Below are 26,669 nucleotides of genomic sequence, written 5' to 3' on the forward strand. Positions count from 1 at the left end.
GCACTTTAATACTCAGCCACAGTTGACCCATTCAATCCAGGAACGCATCTCTGTGTCATTTTAGCTTTCTTTGGGCTATTCAAAAATAGCAGATCTACAAGCTCATAGCACAGAAACTATTGCCTCACTATGAGCTTGTAGATCTGCTATTTTTGAAAATTGTGAAACTTTGTGTAAATCATTGAATATATCTACTTTTTTTAAAAGCGAAATTGTTTAACTCAAATCTTTGCTTCTGGGGGTCCCTGGAACAAAAGTTTTTGAGATGGGGGTTCCAAAAATGTGTTTTGCTAAATTAGACCTGCTGGGGGCGCTATAACAGGCCGATGTGAAAAGGGTGCCATTTCTTCCTCGGCCTAGTGGGAATGTGCGTGTTCATTTCACGGAAATCGCAAGCTGCGTACATAGTTTGAGGCATTTTGTTCAAAACGGACCAATCCTGCAAACTTTGGAAGCCAACCTTAGCCAATCAGGATGGAATAAGGGAAATCGGACAGATCTGTGTTGATCGCATGACTATAGAGATACTGCGTACCGATTTGCATGACGTTTGGATAAAATCTAATATTAAACAATGGGTTTTGCACAAATCCGCCTCCTGGTGGCGCTATAACAGGCCCATGTGAAAGATTTGGGGCAGAGGTTCTGAATTGGCATCCAGGGAGTGTGTGTGCACAGTTTCACAGCGACCGGGCTGACGGTGCCTGAGATTAGCTGGTCGCACACAGGTGAGGATCAGGACACACGGACGGACGGACGGACGGACGGACGGACGGACGGACAGGGGGTAAAACATACTCTCTCGCCATGCCTTTCGGCAGTAGTTAAACAGTAGGGGAGAAGGGAAAAATAGGTTACTGGAAATTGAATGTAAAATGCTTATAAAATGGAAGAGGAAATTAAGAAAATGTATGATTTGAAATGTTTAATTCAGTCTGAAATATATGATTCGGGACTATTTTAAAGTCACGTCTTAAGACATTAACATTGAACGCAATCACAGATATGGCCAGCTGACAAAACGTCCTAGAACTAAAATTGAAAAATATATCGAGTGAAATTGAAAATAATTATATGATTTAAAAAAGTGTTTTTTTTAAATGAGTTTTTGTTCAATATAAAAAAGGAAGCTGGTTTTAGTACCATATCTGATTCAGGACTCCTTGTTTCTAAAGCTCTAGCTGTCTCTGTAGAAAAAAATAAAGAGAAAAACGCTTCCTAGAATCTGTTGAAGATAAAGAGGGCCTTGTGGTCTCTGATGAAAAAGAGAGAAAGGTGTTCTGAAATGTATAGGAAAGTTGAGACCAATTTTGATAAAATATCAGATTTTTTTAGAAGATATTCAACCTTTGTTTCCTAGTGAGGAAACAATATCAATACAGGGGCCCTATTCCACGAAAGGTGAATTAAATAAGCCTGGCCTTAAGTCAAATCCAGGCTTGACAAAGTCGGGTCCGTATAGCCTAGTTTATTCCGTTCCATGAACGCCAAGCCAGGCTGAAAAGGAGCGACTTTGTCGAGCTAGGCCTTGTCAAGCCAGGCTGTGTCGAGCCAGGATAATGAAGCCAGGCTGAATGGGCGGCGATTCGCCGCGACGTATTTCTATAAAAGACCATGAACTCGAGCGCAGATTCCTTCAACTTGACCAATCATGGCAGCGGGGAACAGAACTGGGGCAGCATATTTCTCTGTGGCCGAACAGCAGCAGCTCATGGAAGCATATGAGGAAGTGAAACATATAATTAACAGAAAAGGAAACACAGCCGTTATTAATAAAAAGCGTGGCAAAGTATTGCCGACAAATTAAATGCGTAAGTCGACAAAAAAAAGCCTGAGAATTATGATTTAGGAACCCTGGCCTGTCAATAAATAATTGAATGTTCCAAAAAAACATGCCATCTCTCAGGGGCGGATATTTGCACTAGGCATACCACGCAGCTGCGTGGAGCTCCGGGGGAGGGGGGCTCCCCCCTAATTTTTTTTTCTTTATTTTTATTTTATTTGTATTTATTTGTATGAAATCCCAATAAAATACAAAACAAACACAAACAACATACACAAACAAAAAAAATATCAATACATCTACGCATCGTTTTGAAAGGAAACAGATTTCTGGGGGCCCCTTGACTAACGTGCATCAAGCCTATGTTCCCCATGCACGAGTAAAAGGCACCCGACTTAAAGGAGAATTTTGGACTAAAGTTTTATTACCTTTTCTATGATGTTATGATATCTTAGGATGAATGGTACAGTACAAAAATGTCATAACTCCACCCCTGGTCCGGCAGAGCTTAAAAGGTGCGCGGATAGGCCTTAGGTTAGATCACATATTTTAATAGCTTTTTTTTTTTTGTGAGAGATCTGACGTTTTCAATTTAAATCATGGACATATCCGTGATTGGCAGGTAATGTGTTAAGTAAGAAGTGTGAGTACTTCCTCCAACACTGTCTTTTTTGTTATGTATGACAGTTTGTCTATACTACTTGGCAGGGTTTCCGCAGTCCATTTCAGGCCCGGCGCCCCGCCGGTCCCGACCCACAAGCAGTGGTGGCTTATCCAACGGGCTTGAGGTGCTGAAGCACAGGGCACCAACCTTGTGGGGGGGCACCAAACGACGTGAAAAAAAAAAACAGCGAAAAAACACCGCGCTGCTCCGTGCATCACCTTCACTTGCTGTGCTGCTGCGCAACGTTAGGGCAGATCTCCGCCAGGCCAGGTGGCCCTACCCAGGCCCATGAAATTGATAGGCAGTCTACAGTAGCCAATTAGAATTAAATCTGACTCATACACTAATACAAAACCATATATAGGCTAAATATTGTCTCTGACTCTCTGTTGGTTGGGAAAACTGTTCCTTTTATTTTAAAACAATTTAAAATGGTGAAAAAAGCCAATCTACAAGCTATAATTATCAAAAATTAAGAAATACTATATTTTAAATAGTGAAAAATACAGAAAATAGGGGAAAATACATAAAATCTCTAATCTGTGATTCTAATGTGATTAATGTGACCCCTACAGTCAGTGAAGTCCAGGGCTGAATGTGACAAATATTGAGACAAATAGGCTATAACCCAATACATAATTTTATGAAATAAATGGGTTATATTTTACAGATAGTTACACTATCTTGCACTATATTAAAATTAAATCATCCTTAACCTTCAGGTTAATTCATTATTTCCGTGGACTTAAAAGTCATTGTTTTATTTGATGGCCTTCTTTTTGATTGGCCTTTTACAGGCCCTACCAGCCTGTAGGGGGAGTTAGAGAGTAACATATTATAATACCAGCCTGTAGGGGGAGGTAGAGAGTAACATTATAATACCAGCCTGTAGGGGGAGGTAGAGAGTTACCTATTATAATAGCAGCCTGTAGGGGGAGGTAGAGAGTAACATATTATAATACCAGCCTGTAGGGGAGGTAGAGAGTAACATATTATAATACCAGCCTGTAGGGGGAGGTAGAGAGTTACCTATTATAATACCAGCCTGTAGGGGGAGGTAGAGAGTAACATATTATAATACCAGCCTGTAGGGGAGGTAGAGAGTAACATATTATAATACCAGCCTGTAGGGGGAGGTAGAGAGTAACATATTATAATACCAGCTTGTAGGGGGAGGCAGAGAATAACATAGTATAATAGCAGCCTGTAGGGGGAGGTAGAGAGTAACATATTATAATAGCAGCCTGTAGGGGGTGGTAGAGAGTAACATATTATAATAGCAGCCTGTAGGGGGAGGTAGAGAGTAACATATTATAATAGCAGCCTGTAGGGGGAGGTAGAGAGTAACATATTATATTACCTTTGCTCTAAGTGAAACCTGTGTCCAAACCCAATTAGCATAATGTAGTCGGGTTTTTCATCAGAATGAATGAGTAAATGCAAAAATATCGGCGCGCCTGCGCGAACATGAGTCTCCCCTGGCCTAGCACCGGGCCTAACTTTTTTCCTGCAGAAAACCCTGCTTGGTCTAATAAAAGTATATTTTCCTAAATCTGGAGACAATTCATATGTAAACTATACAGATACTTTCCTGCTCATTACTCTGCACATGTACTATGTCTTCGTGTTTGAGCACAAATATATATTTTGAGAACGATGGTGATTGACAGACAGAATTACTCAGTAGCACCCCTCTGCCCAAAAGGACGTTTTGGTATTGCAGCTGAAAAAGCTTGGAATGACAGACAGTCAGATTGTGAGAAAAAGATCTGTTTTTTTTTTAGGCTTACAACCTGTTTAATACGTATTAGGGGGCAATATTTATATATAATATATATTTTTTACATTCATGGTGTAGCCCCTTTAAGCTCTGGCGGACCAGGGGTGGAGTTCTGAAATTTTTCTACTGTACCATTCATCCTAAGATATCATAACATCATAGAAAAGGTAATAAAACTTTAGTCCAAAATTCTCCTTTAATGTTTTGAGGGCAAAAATAATAATCAATTAATAAAGAAAATTAATAATAATGCAACATTTTGCAAAAAATGTTATAGTAAAAAATGGTAAAGAAGTTTAGGGATAATGGGCCCTAAACTGCAAAATTGGGCCCTAATGCAAAAAATGTTTGCGCGCGCGCAACGCATGGAGGAGGCCCCGAACCAGAGCTTTGCTTGGAGCCCCTAACTTCTTAAATCCGCCCTATTATTTATTGTTATATATTATTTAGTTTTGCTTCATATTTTTAAATATATTATGGCTTTCATTGTTATTTGTTAATTTATCAAATCAAACCAAATTATTATAAACATAAACACAGTTATCATCATCAACAAAATAGTAATACATTTGACCACTGACCAGCTCTATGGTCTGGAAGTTTGATCGCTCTGGGTTTGATTGCTAAAGCCTGCCCCCTCATTAACATACCGTCAATGAAATACGGCATGAAATGATTCATGAAATAAATGTTTAAATAAATACGGAAATAAATACATAAATAAATAATTAAATGTTTAAATAAATAATTAAATAAATAAATACGTAAATAAATAAGGAAATCAATACATAAATAAATAATTAAATGTTTAAATAAATAAATAAATACGTAAATAAATACGTAAATAAATACATAAATAAATAATTAAATGTCTAAATAAATAATTCAATAAATAAATAATTAAAAACATCAATAAAAACATAAATATACAAATAAATAAATACATAAATATATAAATACATAAATAAATACATTTAATTGTACATTGCACTGGCTCCCCGTAGCAGCTCGCATTCAGTTTAAAACCCTGGTGCTAGCCTATAGAGCAGTGAAAGGAACAGCTCCTTCTTACCTCCGGGTTTTGGTCAATGCCCACACCCCTGCCCGACCACTCCGGTCTGCCACCTCGGGGCGACTGACTCCCTCGCCACTCAACGGTCCTTCTGGTCGATCGACACGGTCACGACTTTTTTCTGTTCTGGCCCCACAGTGGTGGAATGAACTTCCCACTGATGTCAGGACAGCAGAGTCACTGCCCATCTTTCGCCGCAGGCTGAAAACCCACCTCTTCAGGAAACACTATCCTTCCTCTTTGCCTGGCCTACTTGTTGTTAACTAGTTGTACGAACTCTTGTTTTATTTTTGTATTGTTTTATTGGATCTTGTTTAGTCGATACACTTATTTGTTTTAGCTCGTGCCCATTTGATTTTGCCATTTTTGTCTCATCTGTTTAAGAAAGTAGGTAGCTGATATATTGCACTTTTACCTTAGCGCTAGGTATACTCTTGGTTGCTTGTTTTTGCAGGAAATGTACTTAAAACTTCTGGTGATTAGTAGTTTTCGTTCCCTACCTATGTTGAATACACTTATTGTAAGTCGCTTTGGATAAAAGCGTCTGCTAAATGACTGTAATGTAATGTAATGTAATGTACATTTCCCTGCACAATTATTTATTTATTTTAACATTTCTTGCTTTATAAATTCATGTATTTATTTATGTATTTATATCTAGATACGGCATTTTTGGCATTCCATAGTTAGCCTGCTCCTGACCAGGCCAACTTCACAGCTAAATTGCCATGGTAACTAAGGTAGGCTTGCTTCAATTCTCTTTTGTGGAATCGGGTCATGGCTAAACTTAGCCAGGGTGAACTGGCTAAACTAATCTTCAAGATAATTCAGCTTTTGTGGAACCGATCAGCCCTAATCCTGACTAAATTAAGCCAGGATAGGTGTTAAAGCCAGGCTTTAGCTCTACTTCACGTTTCGTGGAATAGGGCCCAGGTGTGTCTCCAGACATCACGCCACTCCTCCAATCTCCACTCCACCCTCTAATTACCAAATAGGGCACTGAAAACACTCAGAGGCTTATGTGAACAGGGCCGAAATTGTATCACATTTGACTTGCAATTTGTTTGTACTATTGCACTCTTCTCCTTTAATAAATAATCCAGAATAAAACTCACAACAATAAAATATAAATGCACAATAAAGTGCTGGGTGCGTAATTACTGTGAGTCCTATCTGAACTAATTGTTTGTCGACTACGCCACTTTTGTTATAGAGGGAAGTCCCCTTTGAATACACTTTAACTTCTTCTTCAGGCTTTCACAGGTTCGAGGTTAACTGGTAAGTTTCAATACTTTTGGTTTTGAGAATACAACACTGGCATGAGAATATCCCTTTAAGAAACTGGACACGAATACAGTGTATCAAAAAAAGTAAGTCATATTTATTGGGTCCCTAATACATTGGCTTCTGTGCCTTAAAAACAATCAAATAAACACTATACTAATAAAACCTATATAAACATACAAAACACAATTAATCTACACAACAACTATAAAATAAATTATAAAGTTGTGCAAATTACGCGGGGCTTAATCACAAGGGTTCCTTAGCATGGGGGGTTTCTTTGCAACAAATACTTTTCAAGTAAAGTGCTGTGCCAATAAAGTGCTTCAAGATACTCAACACGGTTTGTTCAGGGGTAATGCTGCATGTCCATATATGGGGGTAAGATGGGAAAGGGGTTGAGGCCAGTCGTCTTCGTCTTCTCTCTTCTTTCTCTCCGCCTGCAATTATAGAGATCTAGACCAGTTCACTGTGCATTTACACGATACATTTGCGTTGTCTCAGGCAGTGGTTATACAGGGATTCAACGTTGCTTGTTCGAATACTCACTCGCCAGCCAGGTTTTTACACCTGGCGCTGAGTTGGTTGCGTATGCAACGTTATCGCCACTTTCCAGTCTCAGCGCTCCTTATATGGTCTGGTCTCACTCGCCTCTTCCTCCCCTTCGGTTCGATCGCTTTCTCCTCTTGGTTTCTCCTCTGAATGTAGGCACACCTCGGCTTCCAAACTCCTAGGTGGCTGGTATGTCTACTTCATCTATGCACTCCTCTACTCCGTGTCTCGGCACAACCTTCCCCTCTGCTGTCCTTCTCCTCACTGACGCCTCTGTCACTTGGGTGCTCTGTTCTCCTCTTTCAAACGGTCCCGCCTCCGCTTTTGTACCTGCCAAACCACACCTCCCTCTTCTTTCATTTGTCCGTGGTGACAGTCTGTCTGGGGACATTGGCCATGACCGTGGCCTTGGGCGTGACCGCGTGACTGCCGCTCTGCCACTCAATGTCTCTCAATACATGTGACCAGGGGATCATGGGGAAAACAATTATAAACAATACAGTGCGTAATAATAATTGGTACAAAAATAATAAGATGGTGGGGTTAAATGAGGCAATTATACACATTAAGCACCAATAAAAACAAATTACAAAAGTTTTAAGAACCCCTCATTTCACCCTTGTCACATTCCCCCCTACTTTTTCGTTGGCAGTCCCTGGCAACTGGTTCTAAACGTCATGCCCGTACCTCTCAGGTGGCTGTCCTTGGTTCGCTCTTCCAGAGCGCCGCGGACCTTCAGGTTCCCTAGGACCGGGGAAAAACCCTACATAAGGCGGCCATATTGGTCCCACCGGTTCGGCTACTGGGGCAGGTTCGGGGCTCTCCATCGGTGACCTGGGGGCTATACACACTTTTAATGCATTCCTATGGATCGTTCTATCTCGCCCTCCTTTTTCAGGTCGGATCCTGTATACTAGGCCCGCATCCCCCACCCTCTCCAATACCACAAAAGGTTCTGGGTCCCACCATGGGCCCAGTTTACCTTGTCCCTGTCGGTTCCGGTTTCGTACCCACACCCTCTCTCCAGGTAACAATGGTGGCATACCGGCTCGGCGGTCATAGACCTGTTTACGCTGTCCTGCTATATGCACCATTTTTTTCTCGGCTGTCCTATACGCTGTGGCCATTCGTTTCTGGTGATCTTGCACCCAATCTCCCACTCCCATTCGATTTTGTGACAACGGTACTCCTAATGCTACATCTACCGGACGCCTCAGGTGGCGACCAAACATTAAGTACGCAGGCGCATAACCTGTCGCACCATGTTCAGTATTGTTATAAGCGTGTACTAACTCAGGTAAGTGTTCATTCCATCTGCCTTGGCGATCAGTATCTAGAGAGCGCAACATGTTTAACAGTGTTTGATTAAACCTCTCCACCCCCCCATTACCAGCTGGGTGGTAAGGGGTGGTGCGACTCTTAGTAATACCGTATGTATGACACAATTGCTGCATTAATTCGGATTCAAAATTCGGGCCTCGGTCCGAATGGAAACGAGCCGGGCAACCGAATGGCTGAATAATATGTGTCCAAAGCGCACGGACAGTCGTGGGCGCAGTTTGGTCACGCGTTGGAATAGCCCAACTGTACCTGGTGAATAAATCGGTTGCTACAAGAATATTCTGCCATGCGTCATTCGGCCTACCTAATGTGAGAAAATCAATAGCCACTACCTCCATAGGATACGATACTTCGAATGGCTGTAAGGGGGCCCTGGGCTCTATCCTGTCTTTCAGTAGGCTGCAGGCAACACAACCTCGCTGGAACTGTCGCACCGCCCCCTCCATGCCCGGCCAGTAGAACCGGCGCCGAAGCTGCGCCAAAGTCCGGTCCACTCCGGCGTGTGCCGAGGCCTCATGGAGTCCTTTCCACACCTCCTCTCGTCGCGCCCCTGGACAAACAAGCTGTAAGTAACATTCTTGTGTATGCTGATCAATCACTTGCCTATACAACACATTGTCTCTGATGCGCAACCGGTCCCACTGTCGTAACATTTGCCTGGCTTCCCGTGACCAACTCCTCTTCTCCATAAGGGTAGGCAGTTTCCTCCGCTCTACGCAACTCTTCACCATCTGGATGTCCGGATCTCGATCCTGTGTTCCCCGCCACTCAGCTCCAGCCCACCCGTCCTCTCTCTCCACCGGTGCCAACTCCACTACGGCCACTCCTACAGGTTGAACAGGGAACCTAGACAGGGCATCTGCGTTCGCATTGCTTTTTCCAGGTCGGTACTTTATATCATAGGTGAATGATGCTAGCTGGGCTGCCCAGCGCTGTTCCACCGCGCCTAGTCGAGCTGTTTGAAGATGCGCAACAGGATTGTTATCTGTATAAATCGTAAAATGAGCGCCAGTTAAGTAATCTTTAAATTTTTCGGTCACTGCCCATTTAAGTGCCAAGAGTTCTAATTTAAAGGAGCTATAATTTGCATCATTTTGTTCGGTAGGGTGTAGACTTCGGCTGGCGTAGGCGATTACTCGCTCCTGGCCATCTTGGACCTGTGCCAGAACGGCGCCGAGCCCGCGGCCACTCGCATCAGTATACACTACAAACGGTCGGTCATAATCTGCATAAGCCAGTATTGGAGCCTGCGTAAGGGCAGTTTTAAGAGCATCAAACGAGTTTTGGCATTCAGGGGACCACTCTATTTTACACTGATGGGACTTCACATCATTCGGGACTCCGATCAACAAACTATTTAACGGCCTAGCTATGGCAGCAAATGAGGACACGAAGCGGCGATAATAACCAGCCAGACCTAGAAAAGCGCGGACCTCGCGGACAGTCGAGGGTGGGGTCCAGTCTCTTACCGCAGCCAACTTTTCAGGGTCCGGGCGCACTCCCTCTTTGTCTACAACGTGGCCCAAGAACTTTACCTCCGGTTGGAGAAGCTTGCATTTATCGAGGCGCAGTTTCAATCCGTGTCTCCACAGCCGCTCGAAAACCTGGTCAAGGTGCTGCATGTGAGAGGAAAAGTCAGGTGAATATACAATAACGTCATCGAGGTACACTAATAATGACTCTGTCACCTGGCCACTCAAGCATCGCTGCATTAATCTTTGGAAGGTCGCGGGGGCGTTACATAAACCGAACGGCATACGTTGGAACTCGAACAGTCCTAAAGGGGTGGTAAACGCTGTCTTTTCTCGATCCCGAGGGTCCATACCCACCTGCCAATAACCGCTGGCCAGGTCGAGTGTGGAGAACCACTGAGCCTTGGTCAGGCTTGTTAAAGTCTCTTCAATCCGAGGTAAAGGGAAGGCATCTTTGTGCGTCACGGCATTCAGTTTACGGTAGTCGACACAGAAACGCCAGCTGCCATCTTTCTTCTTCACCAGGACAATGGGCGCTGCCCAGGGACTGCAACTCTCTTTTATCACTCCCTTGTCCAGCATGTCACTCAATAAGGTCTTCATTTCTCTATACATGGAGGGCGGCAGCGGTCGGTGCCTCTCGCGGATGGGTGCCGCGTCTCCAGTTGGTATTTGGTGTTGCACCACGTCCGTCTGCCCAAAATCTTCATTATGGACTGCAAACACCTTCTTCCATTTACACATCATCGCATGCAGCTCTTCTCTCTGCTGGTCAGGTAGGTCATCTCGCCGGGTCAACGCCTCCATCTCCTCAGGTAAGGTCTTCACGGGTCCCTCGTCTTCGATGCTCACCAGGGACACTTCCACGGCTCCGTCGGTTCCTAGGGACAGGTTCAGGTCTCGTCGTCCACGGACGTCGGCCTCCTCCACTGGATATAGCTTCCCTAACTTTTGATGTCTGCCCACGGTCACGCTATACGCGTGGGGGTTGCAGATGCGCACGGGGACTCGGCCATTACGCACGGTGACCAACGCTCGGGCCACTCCCAGATCAGTTCCTTCCGGCATGGCCTCCATCAGGGCCTCGTATTCGGCTCCATTTGGACCTTTCCAGGCACGGCCCCATACTACTAACTCACTGCGGGCGGGGACTCGGATTCTCCGTCGGCCGACAGGCCACACATAGCCCAATGCTCCGTCTTCGTGGGTCACTGCCTCCACTCTCCTACAGGCGGCGAATGCTTTTTTCCATGGTGTCCTCTCCTGTTGGCATGGAAACACAGACCTCCCAGAGAGTTTAAATAATGCATGCCACACTGCGTGGACTACGTTCATCCCAATGATCAGCGGCTCAATACAATGTTCATCTTTTACAATTACGATTCCTCTTCCCGGTATTTTCAGTCCTTCTAATTCTAAATCGAATATGGCATAGCCAGAATAGGGTAGATCAAGGCCGTTTGCTGCCCGTAGGCTAAACACCAGAGGCCCATTTTCCATTTTATCTTGCGAGAACTTTTCGTTAAACAAACTCTGCTGCATCAATGTGACTTGAGACCCCGTATCTAATAAACCCCTCATTTGGACTCCCCCCATTGTTATCCCAATTGTCGGACATTCCCCCACAAACACTTCATTGGCCCTTAACTTTTTTTGTGAACGTTGCACCTCTGCCCCCCGGACCTCGGCGACAGGGCGTACTAGTTTAACTGACTTCGGTCGGATCTACAGAATCTCGCTATATGACCCGCCTGTCTACACTGGCTACATATCGGCCTACCTCCTTCATCCCATTCGTAGCGCTGAGAGGCCGTATACCGTCGCTCAGGTGGCGGTGGAGTGCGCGCTCGTGCGTCATTGGTGCCAGTGCGGAGGAGCGGTCTGATTTCCTTCATGAGTTCCTGCGTGAATCCTTGCATTTGAGTTTTTACGTCGTCCATGATTTCCTGTTTTAATTTTTCTCTCCAAGCAGGGTCCTGAGAAGGGTAGGGGACAGAAATAGGATTAACAGCGTGGCACGTTATTTCAGTAGTTCCATGTTCAGCAGCTAACAGGTAGGCTTCTTCGCGTAAAGCAGCAAAATCTTCATCTGGGTGTCGTCGAGCATATATTTTTAAGGCTTGGCCCAGGGGGCCCTCAGCTAAACCCATAACAAACTGATCACGAAGAATGGCTTCGGAGGGAGCGGTGCTTGGGTTGTGCTGCCGCAGCCCACAAAACAGCTCTCTAAGTCTCAGGGTGTAAGTTTGTACATTCTCTCCTGCGCGCTGTGCGCACCGATAGAATAGTGAGCGCATTTCTGCGACAGAGACAGTTTCTTTATATACAGCATCTAAGTATTTAAAAACTTTTGCCACTGTGTCGCGTTCGCCCTCCTCAACCACACTAATCTGCCGTTTAGCTTTGTTGGTTAGCGTTTTAATTATAATAGCAACTTTCCTGATTTCTGGTAGTTCCTGGGTACTTAATAATCCTCTAATCTGGTCTTTCCATTCCCTATATTTACTCTCGCCTTCTGTTCCACCAAAGGTGGGTAACCATGGGGCACCGGGATACACCGCCATCATCATCATTCTGAATCCGTAAAGCAAAAAACAAAAAGCAACAAAAACAACAAAACAGTACAGTTTCTCTTAAGGGTATTCTCATGTGTTTGTTCTCAACCAGTCCTGCCGCCAACGCCAAATATGTGAACAGGGCCGAAATTGTATCACATTTGACTTGCAATTTGTTTGTACTATTGCACTCTTCTCCTTTAATAAATAATCCAGAATAAAACTCACAACAATAAAATATAAATGCACAATAAAGTGCTGGGTGCGTAATTACTGTGAGTCCTATCTGAACTAATTGTTTGTCGACTACGCCACTTTTGTTATAGAGGGAAGTCCCCTTTGAATACACTTTAACTTCTTCTTCAGGCTTTCACAGGTTCGAGGTTAACTGGTAAGTTTCAATACTTTTGGTTTTGAGAATACAACACTGGCATGAGAATATCCCTTTAAGAAACTGGACACGAATACAGTGTATCAAAAAAAGTAAGTCATATTTATTGGGTCCCTAATACATTGGCTTCTGTGCCTTAAAAACAATCAAATAAACACTATACTAATAAAACCTATATAAACATACAAAACACAATTAATCTACACAACAACTATAAAATAAATTATAAAGTTGTGCAAATTACGCGGGGCTTAATCACAAGGGTTCCTTAGCATGGGGGGTTTCTTTGCAACAAATACTTTTCAAGTAAAGTGCTGTGCCAATAAAGTGCTTCAAGATACTCAACACGGTTTGTTCAGGGGTAATGCTGCATGTCCATATATGGGGGTAAGATGGGAAAGGGGTTGAGGCCAGTCGTCTTCGTCTTCTCTCTTCTTTCTCTCCGCCTGCAATTATAGAGATCTAGACCAGTTCACTGTGCATTTACACGATACATTTGCGTTGTCTCAGGCAGTGGTTATACAGGGATTCAACGTTGCTTGTTCGAATACTCACTCGCCAGCCAGGTTTTTACACCTGGCGCTGAGTTGGTTGCGTATGCAACGTTATCGCCACTTTCCAGTCTCAGCGCTCCTTATATGGTCTGGTCTCACTCGTCTCTCATATGGTCTGGTCTCACTCGCCTCTTCCTCCCCTTCGGTTCGATCGCTTTCTCCTCTTGGTTTCTCCTCTGAATGTAGGCACACCTCGGCTTCCAAACTCCTAGGTGGCTGGTATGTCTACTTCATCTATGCACTCCTCTACTCCGTGTCTCGGCACAACCTTCCCCTCTGCTGTCCTTCTCCTCACTGACGCCTCTGTCACTTGGGTGCTCTGTTCTCCTCTTTCAAACGGTCCCGCCTCCGCTTTTGTACCTGCCAAACCACACCTCCCTCTTCTTTCATTTGTCCGTGGTGACAGTCTGTCTGGGGACATTGGCCATGACCGTGGCCTTGGGCGTGACCGCGTGACTGCCGCTCTGCCACTCAATGTCTCTCAATACATGTGACCAGGGGATCATGGGGAAAACAATTATAAACAATACAGTGCGTAATAATAATTGGTACAAAAATAATAAGATGGTGGGGTTAAATGAGGCAATTATACACATTAAGCACCAATAAAAACAAATTACAAAAGTTTTAAGAACCCCTCATTTCACCCTTGTCACACTTACAACACAATATGAGGCCACATAGGGCCGTAACATCCACCAAAAGAAAACATGTTTTTCCTTCTCTTGAATATACCACACCTGCATGATTTGTTATTTATTTCAATATTGAAGCCAATTCCTTCCATATGCTGGCTCACTTCTCTAGATCTATCGCATTCAAATAAGACATGTTGAAGAGTTTCAGGATGGCAACAATTGGGTTTATAACCGGTGCACTACTTCCAACAAGAGAACTTATGTTTAGGGAAACATAGAAACGTGTAATATTCTAATTTGATATTCTATGACAAAAATAAACTTCCAACATATTACAGTCCAGGGCCACAGGTAATTTGGTGTGAATCAGCCTAATCATCATTGTGGCCAAATCCAATATGGCCACCACCTGAAAAAGGTTTTGGCTAAAACTTTTGAACCAGATGAGCTATAAATACAAACCTGGTGTCTAAATCATGTTTTTCTGACAATTAGAAACATGTTGGAATGCTTATCTTTATGACTGGGTGTGGCTGGACCTCTATTTTGCACATTCAAATAAATATTAGTTTTGAAAATGTGTTTACTTACCTTAATCTTTGTCATTTTTGGCAAACTTGGTTTCTACTTTATGCTTTTTGAGCATTAGAAACACATTGGAATGCTCATATTTAGGGCCCAAGCACTGCACAGTAGTCCAAAGTCCAAAGTGGGCTAGAAGGTATTCCCCTTTTCAGTGAAGTGTATGTGCCAGCCTGGGTTACATTTAAGGGAACTGACTATAGAGCAGGCATGACTGTATTCCTGTCCTATGATCCAGATGGAGAGCCTCAATTTGGTCTCATAGAATCAGTTCTACTACTGGAGCAAACGTCACCCACACCAACAATAAAACTTGTTGTAAAGAAGTGGGAAACACAGTGGTTTGATAGGCATTTATATGCATACAGTGTCATTCCCACTCAGGTGTTGGTAGCAGTAAATGTAAGAGATCTGCTTGATCACCATCCCCTCCATGCAGCCAAGTCGTACAGAGAAGATGTAGAGGATGACAGTTTATACATTTCGTTGCGCAACAGACATTTTTAGAATCACCTAACTGCCACCAGGTGTGCGTGTGGTTGTGTGTGACTGTAAATAGTATTTTGACTGGCTTATATGTTGAAAAGGCCTATTTTGACATTACCCCCATATTAGTTTTGTTTTTAGCAATACTTGCTGCTTAAAGTGTCCATCGATTGAAAATGATCAGTATTTGAGTACCGGGTAGGAAGAACCACTTGACTTCTGGGACAGATTGAAGGTACTACTGGAATGATGGGATGCCGTGATTACTGGGATGACGTGATTACTGGGACTACTGGCATTCTTTAAATGAGTGAGAAGTGGTACTGTAAGTACGTTTTTGTTTAATCACTTAATGTTTGTATAAGGTGAAGCCCAAGTGCACTCTCTAAAAGTATGCTGCAGCACTGTCCACATATCATTTGGTTGTCTTCAAAAGGGTCTTCTATTGGGGATTCCAATAGAGTACGGAAGTCCTGACGTCACTCTCTCATCCCCTGGTTTGTAGAAGTTTTTCTCTATGTAGAATAGTTGGGTCATCTTAAAATCGTCTCATAAGCATTGAGGTCCAAAAACAAACAGACTGTCCCGGCGATGTTGTCAGGAAGGTGACTATCGTTTATGATAGTCAGTCAGTTATATTTGATACAGTCTGTTTCTGGCAAAAATGTAAGAATTGGGCGGGGGGGGGGGAGGAGAACAACGCAAACCAGGTAGGATGCGTCATTTACATCAGACTTCGGTGCTCTATTCTTTGTCCTACATTTATTATATTAACCTTGGTCATCTGTATAGATTGGACCGGCGCCTGCACCTGATGCACAAGCTACAGCCTCTGATGCCACACCTCCTGCCACTCCCCAAGCCCCCATGGAGGTATCGGCCGCACCTGATCCCCTAACCCCACCTGAACCCCAAGCCCTCATGATGATTCAGACAATACACATAATTCCTACGTTTGTAAGTTCTGCTTTAATACCATTTAAGCCTTATAAATGTGGCTGCTTTGCATGAAAAAGAAAATGGTGCTCAACAAGCTCACAACACATTGACACACTAATTAATGAGTGCATTCATTGTAATCAAGACAAAAGTTTGAAATAATGGTGATATTGATTTGAATTAATATCACCCATTCCTAACTAAACAATAATAAGTCTGCAATGTTGTGTCTTCTTGCAATTTTCTAAGGATGTCCGTCAGGTTCTTACAACGTTCGCAGAAGGACAGCCGATTGTGAGGGACCTTGACGAGACAAATATAATCACCACATCCCAGAGACGTGCCCTTGTCCGGATCTTGGCGTCTCACCTTATAGAGAAGTTTGGAGAGAAGTACTTCAACAGATTTAAATTATCTTTATGTTTTATGTTGAATAGGGATCACAATACCAATGCTGGGGTTTAAGTGGTTAAATGGCAACTTTAAGGGTGTATGATCATCCCAAGTTCTAACTTTACCTGAGAGCTAAAATATGACTTAGTAGGGATATATTTGCTAGTTGTTAACCATGCTCAGATCAGCTACCATGGAGTAACATGTTAAGAGGCACCAATGCAACCTTCACTGGACGACTGACTGAAGTTAAGTTTATGTTAGCCACACACCGGGTGTGATTTGATTTGTCTTTTAAAAATGGTTTATTAGTTACATGAAATCAACGCACTGGAACTACTTGATATGATGAATAGTTGTGCTATTTCTGTTTTACAGTCCTACGACGGAGACCAAAAAGGCCATGGCAGCTACAGTGGTTGTACCTTCATAATGTCAGGGGTGGCACCCCTCTGGCGCCTCTGTGGTACCACCTACTTTTGTGGTACCGCTTTTTTCTCTGTGGTGCCACTAGATGGCGGTAGAGAGCAACTAATGCCCAGACACAGGCATGTTGTGTCTATTTGAGACAGGGCTGCTTCCAGTCAACAGAGGCTGCAATTGAAGCTGAACTTGTTTAGAAGTTAAACAAATAATTGTATGGGTTAAATTATCAAGATGTATTTTGGTAAATTGCACTAAGTGGGCTTTGAAAGTAGCAATTATTTCTTTAAACACAACTGTGTTTCATGGTGGAAGAAGTGCACAGACATTTTACTTAAGTAAAAGTAACAATACCACAATATAAAAATACTCTATTTTTATGTTTACTTATTTTTAAATATACTTACCAAAAGTTAAAGTTCGACAATGTTTGAAAGTTTCTTTTCAAATGGCTGTGGTACAAAATGGGGCTTAAGTGGTTAATATGTATGTTTTATTATATAACAATTTATATCTGCAAAGTAACTAAAGTTTTCAAATAATTGTAGTAGTGGAGTAAAAGTAGACTATTTCCCTTTGCAGGTGTAGTTGAGTAGAAGTGAAAGTGCACTAATACTCCAGTACAGTAAAAAGAGAACACTTCATCATTTTCCCCAAGGTTCTATGGGACCCAAGCGGGATTCGTACCCGGGCCTCTCACCTTTCAAAAGCATCTCACTAACCTCTAGACTACCGGCTCGGTTAACATAATGGCTGTATGTGATTAGATCACACTACACACAGAATGGGGCATCTCACTTCCAGCGGAACCAGTGCTATGTTACTTGAGTAAAAGTACAAAGGTATTGGCATCAAAATATACTTAAAGTACCAAAAGCTAATGTAGATGGTAACAGAGAGAAGGATATTTTCATTTCATTTCATTTATTTCAATTATGGTTTACATACAGTGGCATAAAAAAAACATCATACTGTATTAATTGCAGTCAGTCAATGTCATCTTGCAAAACGCAATGAAAAAAATATATAGGTATATATATTTAGGTCTTTGTCAACCATGTTGGGATACTCTCTGCTCTATTCCATGCTTTCTGTCGTTCAGCTGTGTCTCTCTGTGAAGCAATGCTCTCTGTCTCTGCACTAGCTCAAGCCCCCCCTCTCTCTCTGTCTCCAGTAGCCTACCAACTGGGCATCGACTGCCTTTTTCAGGTCAACCCTAAATGCATCTAATTCTCTCTGGAGGGATGTTAGTAAGTCTGAGTTAGTAAGTCTGTATCTTTCTGATGCTTCTCTCAAGTGGAAGAACAGGGTTCGATTCCTACTTGGGGCACCATGATACAGATTACATTACACAACTGTTGTTTCTGATGTGTTTGGTTTGTCTAATATTCTAAAATAATATATCAAAATAGCATTTCATTGAAAGGCAATACTGTATCAGAAAGATACATCAGACTTACTAACATCCCACCAGAGAGAATTAGATGCATTTAGGGTTGACCTGAAAAAGGCAGTCGATGCCCAGTTGGTAGGCTACTGGAGACAGAGAGAGAGAGGGGGGCTTAAGCTAGTGCAGAGACAGAGAGCATTGCTTCACAGAGAGACACAGCTAGAAAGACATCAGACTTACTAACATCCCACCAGAGAGAATTAGATGCATTTAGGGTTGACCTGAAAAAGGCAGTCGATGCCCAGTTGGTAGGCTACTGGAGACAGAGAGAGAGGGGGGCTTAAGCTAGTGCAGAGACAGAGAGCATTGCTTCACAGAGAGACACAGCTTCAAAGACCTAAATATATATACCTATATATTTTTTCCATTGCATTTTGCAAGATGACATTGACTGACTGCAATTAATACAGTATGATGTTTTTTTATGCCACTGTATGTAAACCATAATTGAAATAAATGAAATGAAAATCTCCCTTTCTCTCTTACCATCTACATTAGCTTTTGGTACTTTAAGTATAATTTGATGCCAATACCTTTGTACTTTTACTCAAGTAACATAGCACTGGTTCAGCTGGAAGTGAGATGCCCCATTCTGTGTGTAGTGTGATGTTATCACATACAGCCGTTATGTTAACCGAGCTGGTAGTCTAGAGGTCAGTGAGATGGTTTTCAAAGGTGAGAGGCCCGGGTATGAATCCCGCTTGGGTCCCATAGAACCTTGGGGAAAATTATGAAGTGTTTTATTTTTACTGTGCTGGAGTATTAGTGCACTTTCACTTCCACTCCACTACACCTGCAAAGGCAAATAGTGTACTTTTACTCCACTACTACAATTATTTGAAAACTTTAGTTACTTTTCAGATATAAATTGTTATATAATAAAACATACATATTAACCACTTTAGCCCCATTTTGTACCACAGCCATTTGAAAGTAGCCGATCTACAAGCTAGATCGGCTACTTTCAAACATTGTCAAACTTTAGCTTTTGGTAAGTATATTTAAAAATAAGTAAATATAAAGATAGAGTATTTTTATATTGTGGTATTGCTTTTACTTAAGTAAAATGTCTGTGCACTTCTTCCACCATGAAACACAGTTGTGTTTAAAGAAATAATTGCTTTTCAATTCATCCTAAGGACTCATTCCCTTATTTTCTATGCTTACAAAAAATAAAAATAACATTCACTTTTAAATGCATTCACCCTTCCCCTGTTGCTAATAATGTACTGTAGAGTTCATGGACTCACATGCGCCACATGGTGGCCGTTCAGCCACACTACACCTTAAAAAAAGGTGTCAAATGTGGCACCACCAAGTAGTAGTGGCGCCTCTGTGGCACCACAGAGGCACTCAGATGGTATTACTGCCATTCTCAAGTGCTAACCATTGTAGCATAATTCAGGCATTTCCCTGCTTGAAAGACTCATCAAGCAGTGGCAGCGTGAGTTTTTTTTCTTCTTATTTTTTCGTGTTTAACCTTTTTTTTTTTACTTTTCAATGTATTATTCATTTTGGTGACACCCCTAGTATTAAGCCCAATATATGCTCTGCTGTGACGTGTCGCTGATACTGAAAACTACAAGTCTACAAGCTCACAACATGCGGTCAGCCTGTAGGTCTGCAGTTCTCAGTAACGGACCGTTGAGAAGCATACATTGAGCTTAAAATGCTAAATCATTTAACAGACACAATACAGCTCACTCCTTCCAGAAACGCTACTGTGATGTGTGATTTCCACTGCTGTCATGCCCTTGGAAGCAGGGACAATAATTGGCCTTCTCTTGGGACAGACAAATGTGCAGAAAAACCCTGTTCTAATTCAAGGCTACGCTGTCAAAAAATCTAAATGTGCCAAATCTCTATTCATCAAACATTTTGATTTCTTGGCAGGTCATATGGTACACCCCAGCACGGAACCGCCGTCCAGCCAGTGGGTACCTGGAGGAAAGGCTGCGAAACCTCAGAAAGAAGCTGAGGTCAGCGCTCAGGGTGAATGGCCGAGCACCACAACCAGCACCCGAGGATGGTCCTGTTCGAACAGCGGTCATACCAGGTCATTACTAAACGGAAAAATAGAAGGAAGTTCCAACAATGTGGCACATTTGCTTGCTTAAGTTTTCCCAAAACATAACATCCGCAAGTTTAGGGAACACTGTCGCAGACAGAAAATCTGAGTAGAGCCTGATCTTAGTGAATGTGAGGAATTTTGGAACTACAGTAGCTTGTATGACCAGACACCACACGATAGCATTTATAGTTGTTTTAGAACTATTTTAACACACAATATTGCTGATAGGGATGACTGATTACGCGAAACATCCATCTTTTAGCGACTGACAACATTTTGTTCTTTTTACAGAATGTACCATATCAGACGAGTGGGCTGTACAACTGAAAGAGCGGTTGAGAAGTAATTCTCAACCGTTATGCCAAGTTGCGACCTACATGCAGGACACGGCGGTGTACAGGGTGAAGTGGATCAAGGACAACACCAGAGATCTGACTGGTGGTCAGATCTCTGGTGCGGACACTGCACCCAAATTGTACGAGACCTGGCTCCCAGTTCATGCGGAGAAGATCCTGCAGGTCGCACGACTGGAGCGGAAGCTAGAGTTGCCGGTCGAAGGATTAACATTAGGTAGAATATTATTGAAATGGTTCTTTGTCAGTCGACAGTCCCTCTTGTGCCAAGAGTCCACAATTACGTTGACAGCCTCTCTGTGTGGGTGTGGCACGCACAGCACACACTTTCAGGTACCCCGGGGTTTTCCTCTTCTCAGGTAGTGTCACCTTCAAATACCAGTGGGCACACCCCTTCCTCCTATAGCCTCATCTAGACCAGGGTTTCTCAAAGTGGATTCCAGGGACTCTCTGGGTTACTTTAGTGGGGTCTAAATTGACCCTTACAAGTCTGTAACTGTGACAGTGTTACAAATGGAAACAAATGGACACCAACTGGTCAATTATTTTCCATTTGTACACTGTCATGGTTAGGCCAGCTTCTGGCCTAATGGTGGGAATAACTAAACTACAAACTAACCAGCTGCAGAGCAGCTATTGGCTGCACATAGCAGCATAGGTTACTGTACATTCGTGTTGGCTATTGAATGACAAAATAAAGGATATGCCGTTCCACCTCGTATTGTCTTCCTGCAGATGGCATTGGGGATCTCGCCCTGCAGCAGTTGCCAGCCTTGCTCCCCCCAACTCCATACAAAGTTGGACGTGGCCGTGGCAGTAAAACGGTGCGCCACACCATTGCTGAGTGCAAGAAGGCCTTCATCCATCATCAGCCTGTAAGTCCACCAGCACATCTAAACTTTGATTCGGTTAATTCGGTCAATTTCGGTGGCAATAAAAATAACCAAAAAAGCATGAAAACATCTGTACTCTGCCTTTGGCATTAAGACAAACAGATCATGATAGCAATGGCCAAGGCAATACAGTAAGACACTGACACTATAATGAATATGATAATACACTAGGATAAAACCACAACAAAGCAACTTCTCACTTTGGGCACGCAGAGATGTGTCCCATTTATTGCGCACACACTGCACTCTCACTGACAACTCAACGCACACAATGGGGAATCTGCTCGGCGGCAGTTTATAATAAACTACAGTGCCGTGCGTGAGCTGCCTGCGGGCCGAGTTCAACAATCCAAACCGTCACAATAATCCAACTGTACATCACAATAATCCAAACGTTCGCACAACAACGGCTGATAAGTCTATTGAGAATTACCGAGCCATTCCGTGTGGAAAACGGAACGCTCGTCCCAAAACACACTGCCCTATTTTTTTCCGCGGACCGAGGCCGCCGGTTTAGACGCAGGGCAGGGTGTTTCAGGACGACGGTTCTTCTTCTATTACATTTCTGAATGGAGAGGTGCTTGTCTCTGCGCAATGGAGAACCGGTTTGACGGCGAAACTTTTCTAATGGCCACTCAACAATTCGGCCGAATGCAAATGAGCCCCATTTGAAAACAAAGGCGACTTAACTCATTGAGTGCCAGGATTGCCAGAATTATTTCAGAATTGATTCTGAAAAGGGCCAGAGTTTTTTTCACAGAAAACAAAAAGTGCTCAGGAAGCGAGATACAGCCTTTTTCAGTTCTAAGTTAAACAAGGAGTGGATGGAGCTGCACATCTTCAGATGATGATATCTTGGGTTCTGAACATGTTTTTCAAAAAAAAAAGTTTTTTTTTTACTATTTTTAGCGGCGCGCGGCTCCTGCTCTATACCTGACTTTGTCCATGTGCATCAACGTTCTGATTGGTCAGGTGCGTACGTCAACAAAGTGATTGGTCAAGCTTCACGTGGCTATAAACACATTATAAACACATATCGATGGCAAAATGTATGAAAGGCGCCGCTACCTTCACACATGGTGTGATTTTTTGAGTTCAATGAGTTGAGGCTGCTAATGTTGTTATGTAGATTTTTTTGATTTTTTGATTTTTTTCCCCTGGGGGAGCAGGGTTTTACAGACCGGGCCATGGCCTCGATGGCCCCAATGAGAATACACCTCTGGGCCACAGAGATGGGTAGACACAGACATAACTATACGTTTTTCAGCTTCTACAAGGAGCTTTCTCGTTTGTGGAAGGAGCTGGGTTATACGTGATGCCACATCTTGAACTGTTTTACAGCGAGGCTCTGACTCTCTGATGAAATCACCAAGCATTTTAAGCTGGAGATCAAGGTGGCCTATATCGATCTCCTTGGGTAGGTGGAGGCTCCCCAAATCAACCACTTTCCCCTCTGCTGCCTGTATTACTACTATATTTGCGCACTGGAGCGCACCCAGCGCACTAGCTTTGGGGCTCTGCAGGGTCCTGGCTCAAACAGTGCTTCACAGCAGAGAAGACCAAAAAATGTTCTCCCTTTCAGAGCTTGTTTGTATAGTCCCCCGATCTTTGCCCTGGCATCCCCTCTGACAGTCCTGTCATCTTTCAGTGAATCCAAGGTGGCCAGGAGAGTGCTGTAATAAAGATGAGCAAACGCGTTTGAGGGCTATCGTGCGGACGCACCACCTTGTTGGGCACAGGCCTAGGATATTGACAGTTACCTCATTGCAGCCAAAAAGTGATTCGTAAAGCTGTTTTCGCTCAGAGGATTCCCTAAAAAACAGCAACACCCTGCACAAAGTTCAAAGTGTCAGCCACAATACTCACTTCGCGTGCGACTTCTTGTCCAGCGAGTTGTTACTACAATGCACATACATTGACTGGGGGTTTAATTCTTTCAGGCGAGCCTGAACTCCAGAAAAGCAGCCAGACATGTTACTGGCTCCATCAAAGCAATAACCTGTTCAATAGGAATGTTCAGCCTTAAAAAAAACACCCTTAATGCACATGAATAGAGTTTGTCCAGTGCTGTGATGGGCATTATAAAATCCCAAAAATAAGCAGTGAGACTCGAGGTTGCTGTCAACAAATTGTACAATAATTGAGAACTGCTCTGTGGTGCTTGTATCGGTTGTGCCATCAGCTGTGGGCCCATAAAAGTTACTTTGTGATGCACGGGTGACAATATCCCTCTGGATGGCGTGGGCAAACTGTTGGATTATCTCATTTTGAATGGTATTGGACATCCAATTATCTCGTCGCAAAATCCACTCACGTTCGTTTGGTTTATCATATGTGCGCTCCAGCATCAGCTCGTGTCAAGCATTCGAGCTGTGGTGCACAGTGTCCATGCGTAATGGAGAATAAGCAAAGTAAACCTTTTAGTATCTTTAGCCTGCTGGCATATTTATTAGTAGTAGCGCATACAACGCTCAGTGTGTTTACTCTCTTCCCTCCTGGAATAATCTGGCGCGCTCACCGAGAACGTGATGACGTCACATCCTGAGCGTACCGTAAACCCTGTACTAGTTGTGCAACACAATACAATAGGCTACCGTAATAGACAGAGTAAGGGCGCCATCAAATAACAACACTTAACACCCCCACTCGCACTTAGCTCTCTGGGTTAACAAAATAAAATTACAATTTAAAAAAAAAAACAGGAAAATAAAATATCAACCACATGGTTTCCCTTTCCCATGTAAACAAAAACACACTGCACTTTCAAGTGCCAAACATGTCCTGAGCAAAACTCTTTAGCTTCATCTTGGTGGCTGGCTTTGTCAGTATATCTGTGATCATTTGCTCAGTAGGACAGTACTCCAAAATCACTCTTCCACTATTTATAGTTTCTCTTATGAAATGGTACTTGATATCTATGTTCTTGGCACCCTTGCCTGTGCACTGGGTTTTTGGCTAGTGCTATAGTACCTTGATTGTCTTCAAATACTTTCGTTTGTGCATATTGGTATTTGTCAATATTCCTGAGTAGCTGCTCTAGGTAGATACATTCCTGCATGGCTGAAGCTAAGGACATGTATTCTGCCTCACATGTAGATAGTGCAACAGTTGCTTGCTTTCTTGCCTTCCATGAGATCAGAGAACTTCCTTCACTTAGACTGGCACAATATCCTGATATGCTTCGCCGTCTGTCACATCTGAAGCCCAGTCAGCATCACTGTACACTCTCAGACCTAGTTTCTCTCTCTCATTTCTTTTGAAGCATAACTCCTGTTCTGCTGTACCTTTGAGGTACCTAAACACATGTTTTACTGTGTTCCAGTGTTGGTTTAGCAAAATTCTGAGATAGCTTACTAACCACAAAATTGATGTCTGGTCTAGTCTAGTGCATGTGGATAAGTGTATCAGGCTTCCCACTGCTTCCCTGAATCTTCTTGGATCTGTCATTTTTTCTGCATCTTCTGTGTACTCTAATTTGGGCTCACAAGGTGTCTCTCTGGCCCTGCAATCCTGCATTTCAAATCTCTCTAGAATTTTCTTCACATATCTCTTTTGTGACATTTTGACTTTGCCTTCTGTTTGGTCAAAATAGATTCCCAGAAAATACTTAAATTTCCCTAGATCTTTCATTTGAAATCGTTCAGTGAGCATTAGTTTCACACTGTTGAGTACACCCTTATTGCTAGCTGCTATGATGAGATCGTCAACCCATACAATTAACATCACCTTCTCATCATGTTTCTCTCTTGTATACACACAGTAATCAGCGGGATTCTGTACAAAACCATTTTCAGTTAAACATGTGTGTAACATTGCATTCCAATTTCGACCGGACTGCTTCAGGCCATAGAGAGACTTATGCAGTTTTCAAACTAGATTTTCACCTGTTGATGATTTTTTCACATAACCTTCTGGTTGCTCTATATAGATTTCGCAGTCAATTGGTGCATGCAAATAGGCTGTCTTTACATCCATTTGGTGCAGGACTAAGTCCTCCTGTGCTGCCTTTTGCATGATCACTCTCACACTTGTCATGTCGGCTGTGGGTGAGAATGTCTCTTCGTAGTCAGTCCCTGGTTTTTGACTGTAGCCTTTTGCTACGAACCTCGCCTTGAATTTATCTGATCCATCAATGTCACTTTTGAGTGCATAGACCCATCTGCCCCCACTGCACGTTTGCCTGGTGGCAACTGGGTGAGGCTGAAGGTCTCGTTCTCCTCCAGTGATTTCACCTCATCGTCCATGGCATTTTTCCACTGCCTTGACCTGTTTGACATTACAGCTTCTCTGTAAGTTTGAGGAATGTCACATACTGCTCTGTAGCAAGAGTCCACGCATGTCTGCAGTTTGTCCACTGCATCCTCAGACTCATAGCCTTTTAGATGAGCTGGTCTCATTCTATTTCTCTGTGGGTACCTTCTGTTTACAGTCTCAGTGTGTGTGTGCGCTTGCGCACAGGGTGTGTGTGATGCGTCATGTGCAGTAGTGCGTAGAAGTACCTGTAGTCAGTGCATGTTACATGTTGTGTGTTGCATGTTGCTCCTGCTTGCTACTCTCTGCTTTCAGCTACTGCCACCGGCTAGCCTCCTAGCGGGGGTGAAAAGAGGAGCCGAGTGCGTAAGCCTCCTCCTGCCGGTACACAGCCTCTCCACCACCAAGACTCCTGCAGTGCCTCCACGTGGCCACACACGGATACTGGGTTCCGCGAGGTCCCAGGCTAATCTGTAGGGGATCTCGGAGTAGCAGTGGACCCCAGAGGCACGACGTGCAGGCCCACCGGTGTGTGGACACGCCCTGGCGTCTGCCAACCACTGTCCCAGCTAAGGGTCAAAATGCATGGGCAGATAGGGCTCATAGCCTTGGATGGCAACCTGTCTAGGAGAAGGTAACTCTGATTTAAAACCGGGACTGCGAGGAGTTGCGCCCCACAGTCCGCTATCAGCATAGTAAAGCCAACCATGGAGTACAAAGTCATCCCAAATCCTATACTTCC

General features: G+C 43.3%; 1 protein-coding gene across 1 annotated transcript; it reads left to right on the plus strand.

The window, feature by feature from the left end:
- Nucleotides 1–14,795: 14,795 nt before the first annotated feature.
- On the plus strand, nt 14,796–20,879 carry LOC311050667 (uncharacterized protein; the record flags this gene model as incomplete). Its single annotated transcript, XM_084064753.1, has 7 exons — nt 14,796–15,479; nt 15,947–16,111; nt 16,343–16,485; nt 16,865–16,897; nt 19,752–19,803; nt 20,253–20,415; nt 20,722–20,879. Coding segments are annotated over exons 2-7 (639 nt in total), but the record flags the coding sequence as incomplete, so codon positions are not given.
- Nucleotides 20,880–26,669: the final 5,790 nt, after the last annotated feature.

This window comes from Gymnoscopelus microlampas (assembly GCF_963454915.1).
Source record: "Gymnoscopelus microlampas genome assembly, chromosome: 8".
NCBI lineage: Eukaryota > Metazoa > Chordata > Actinopteri > Myctophiformes > Myctophidae > Gymnoscopelus > Gymnoscopelus microlampas.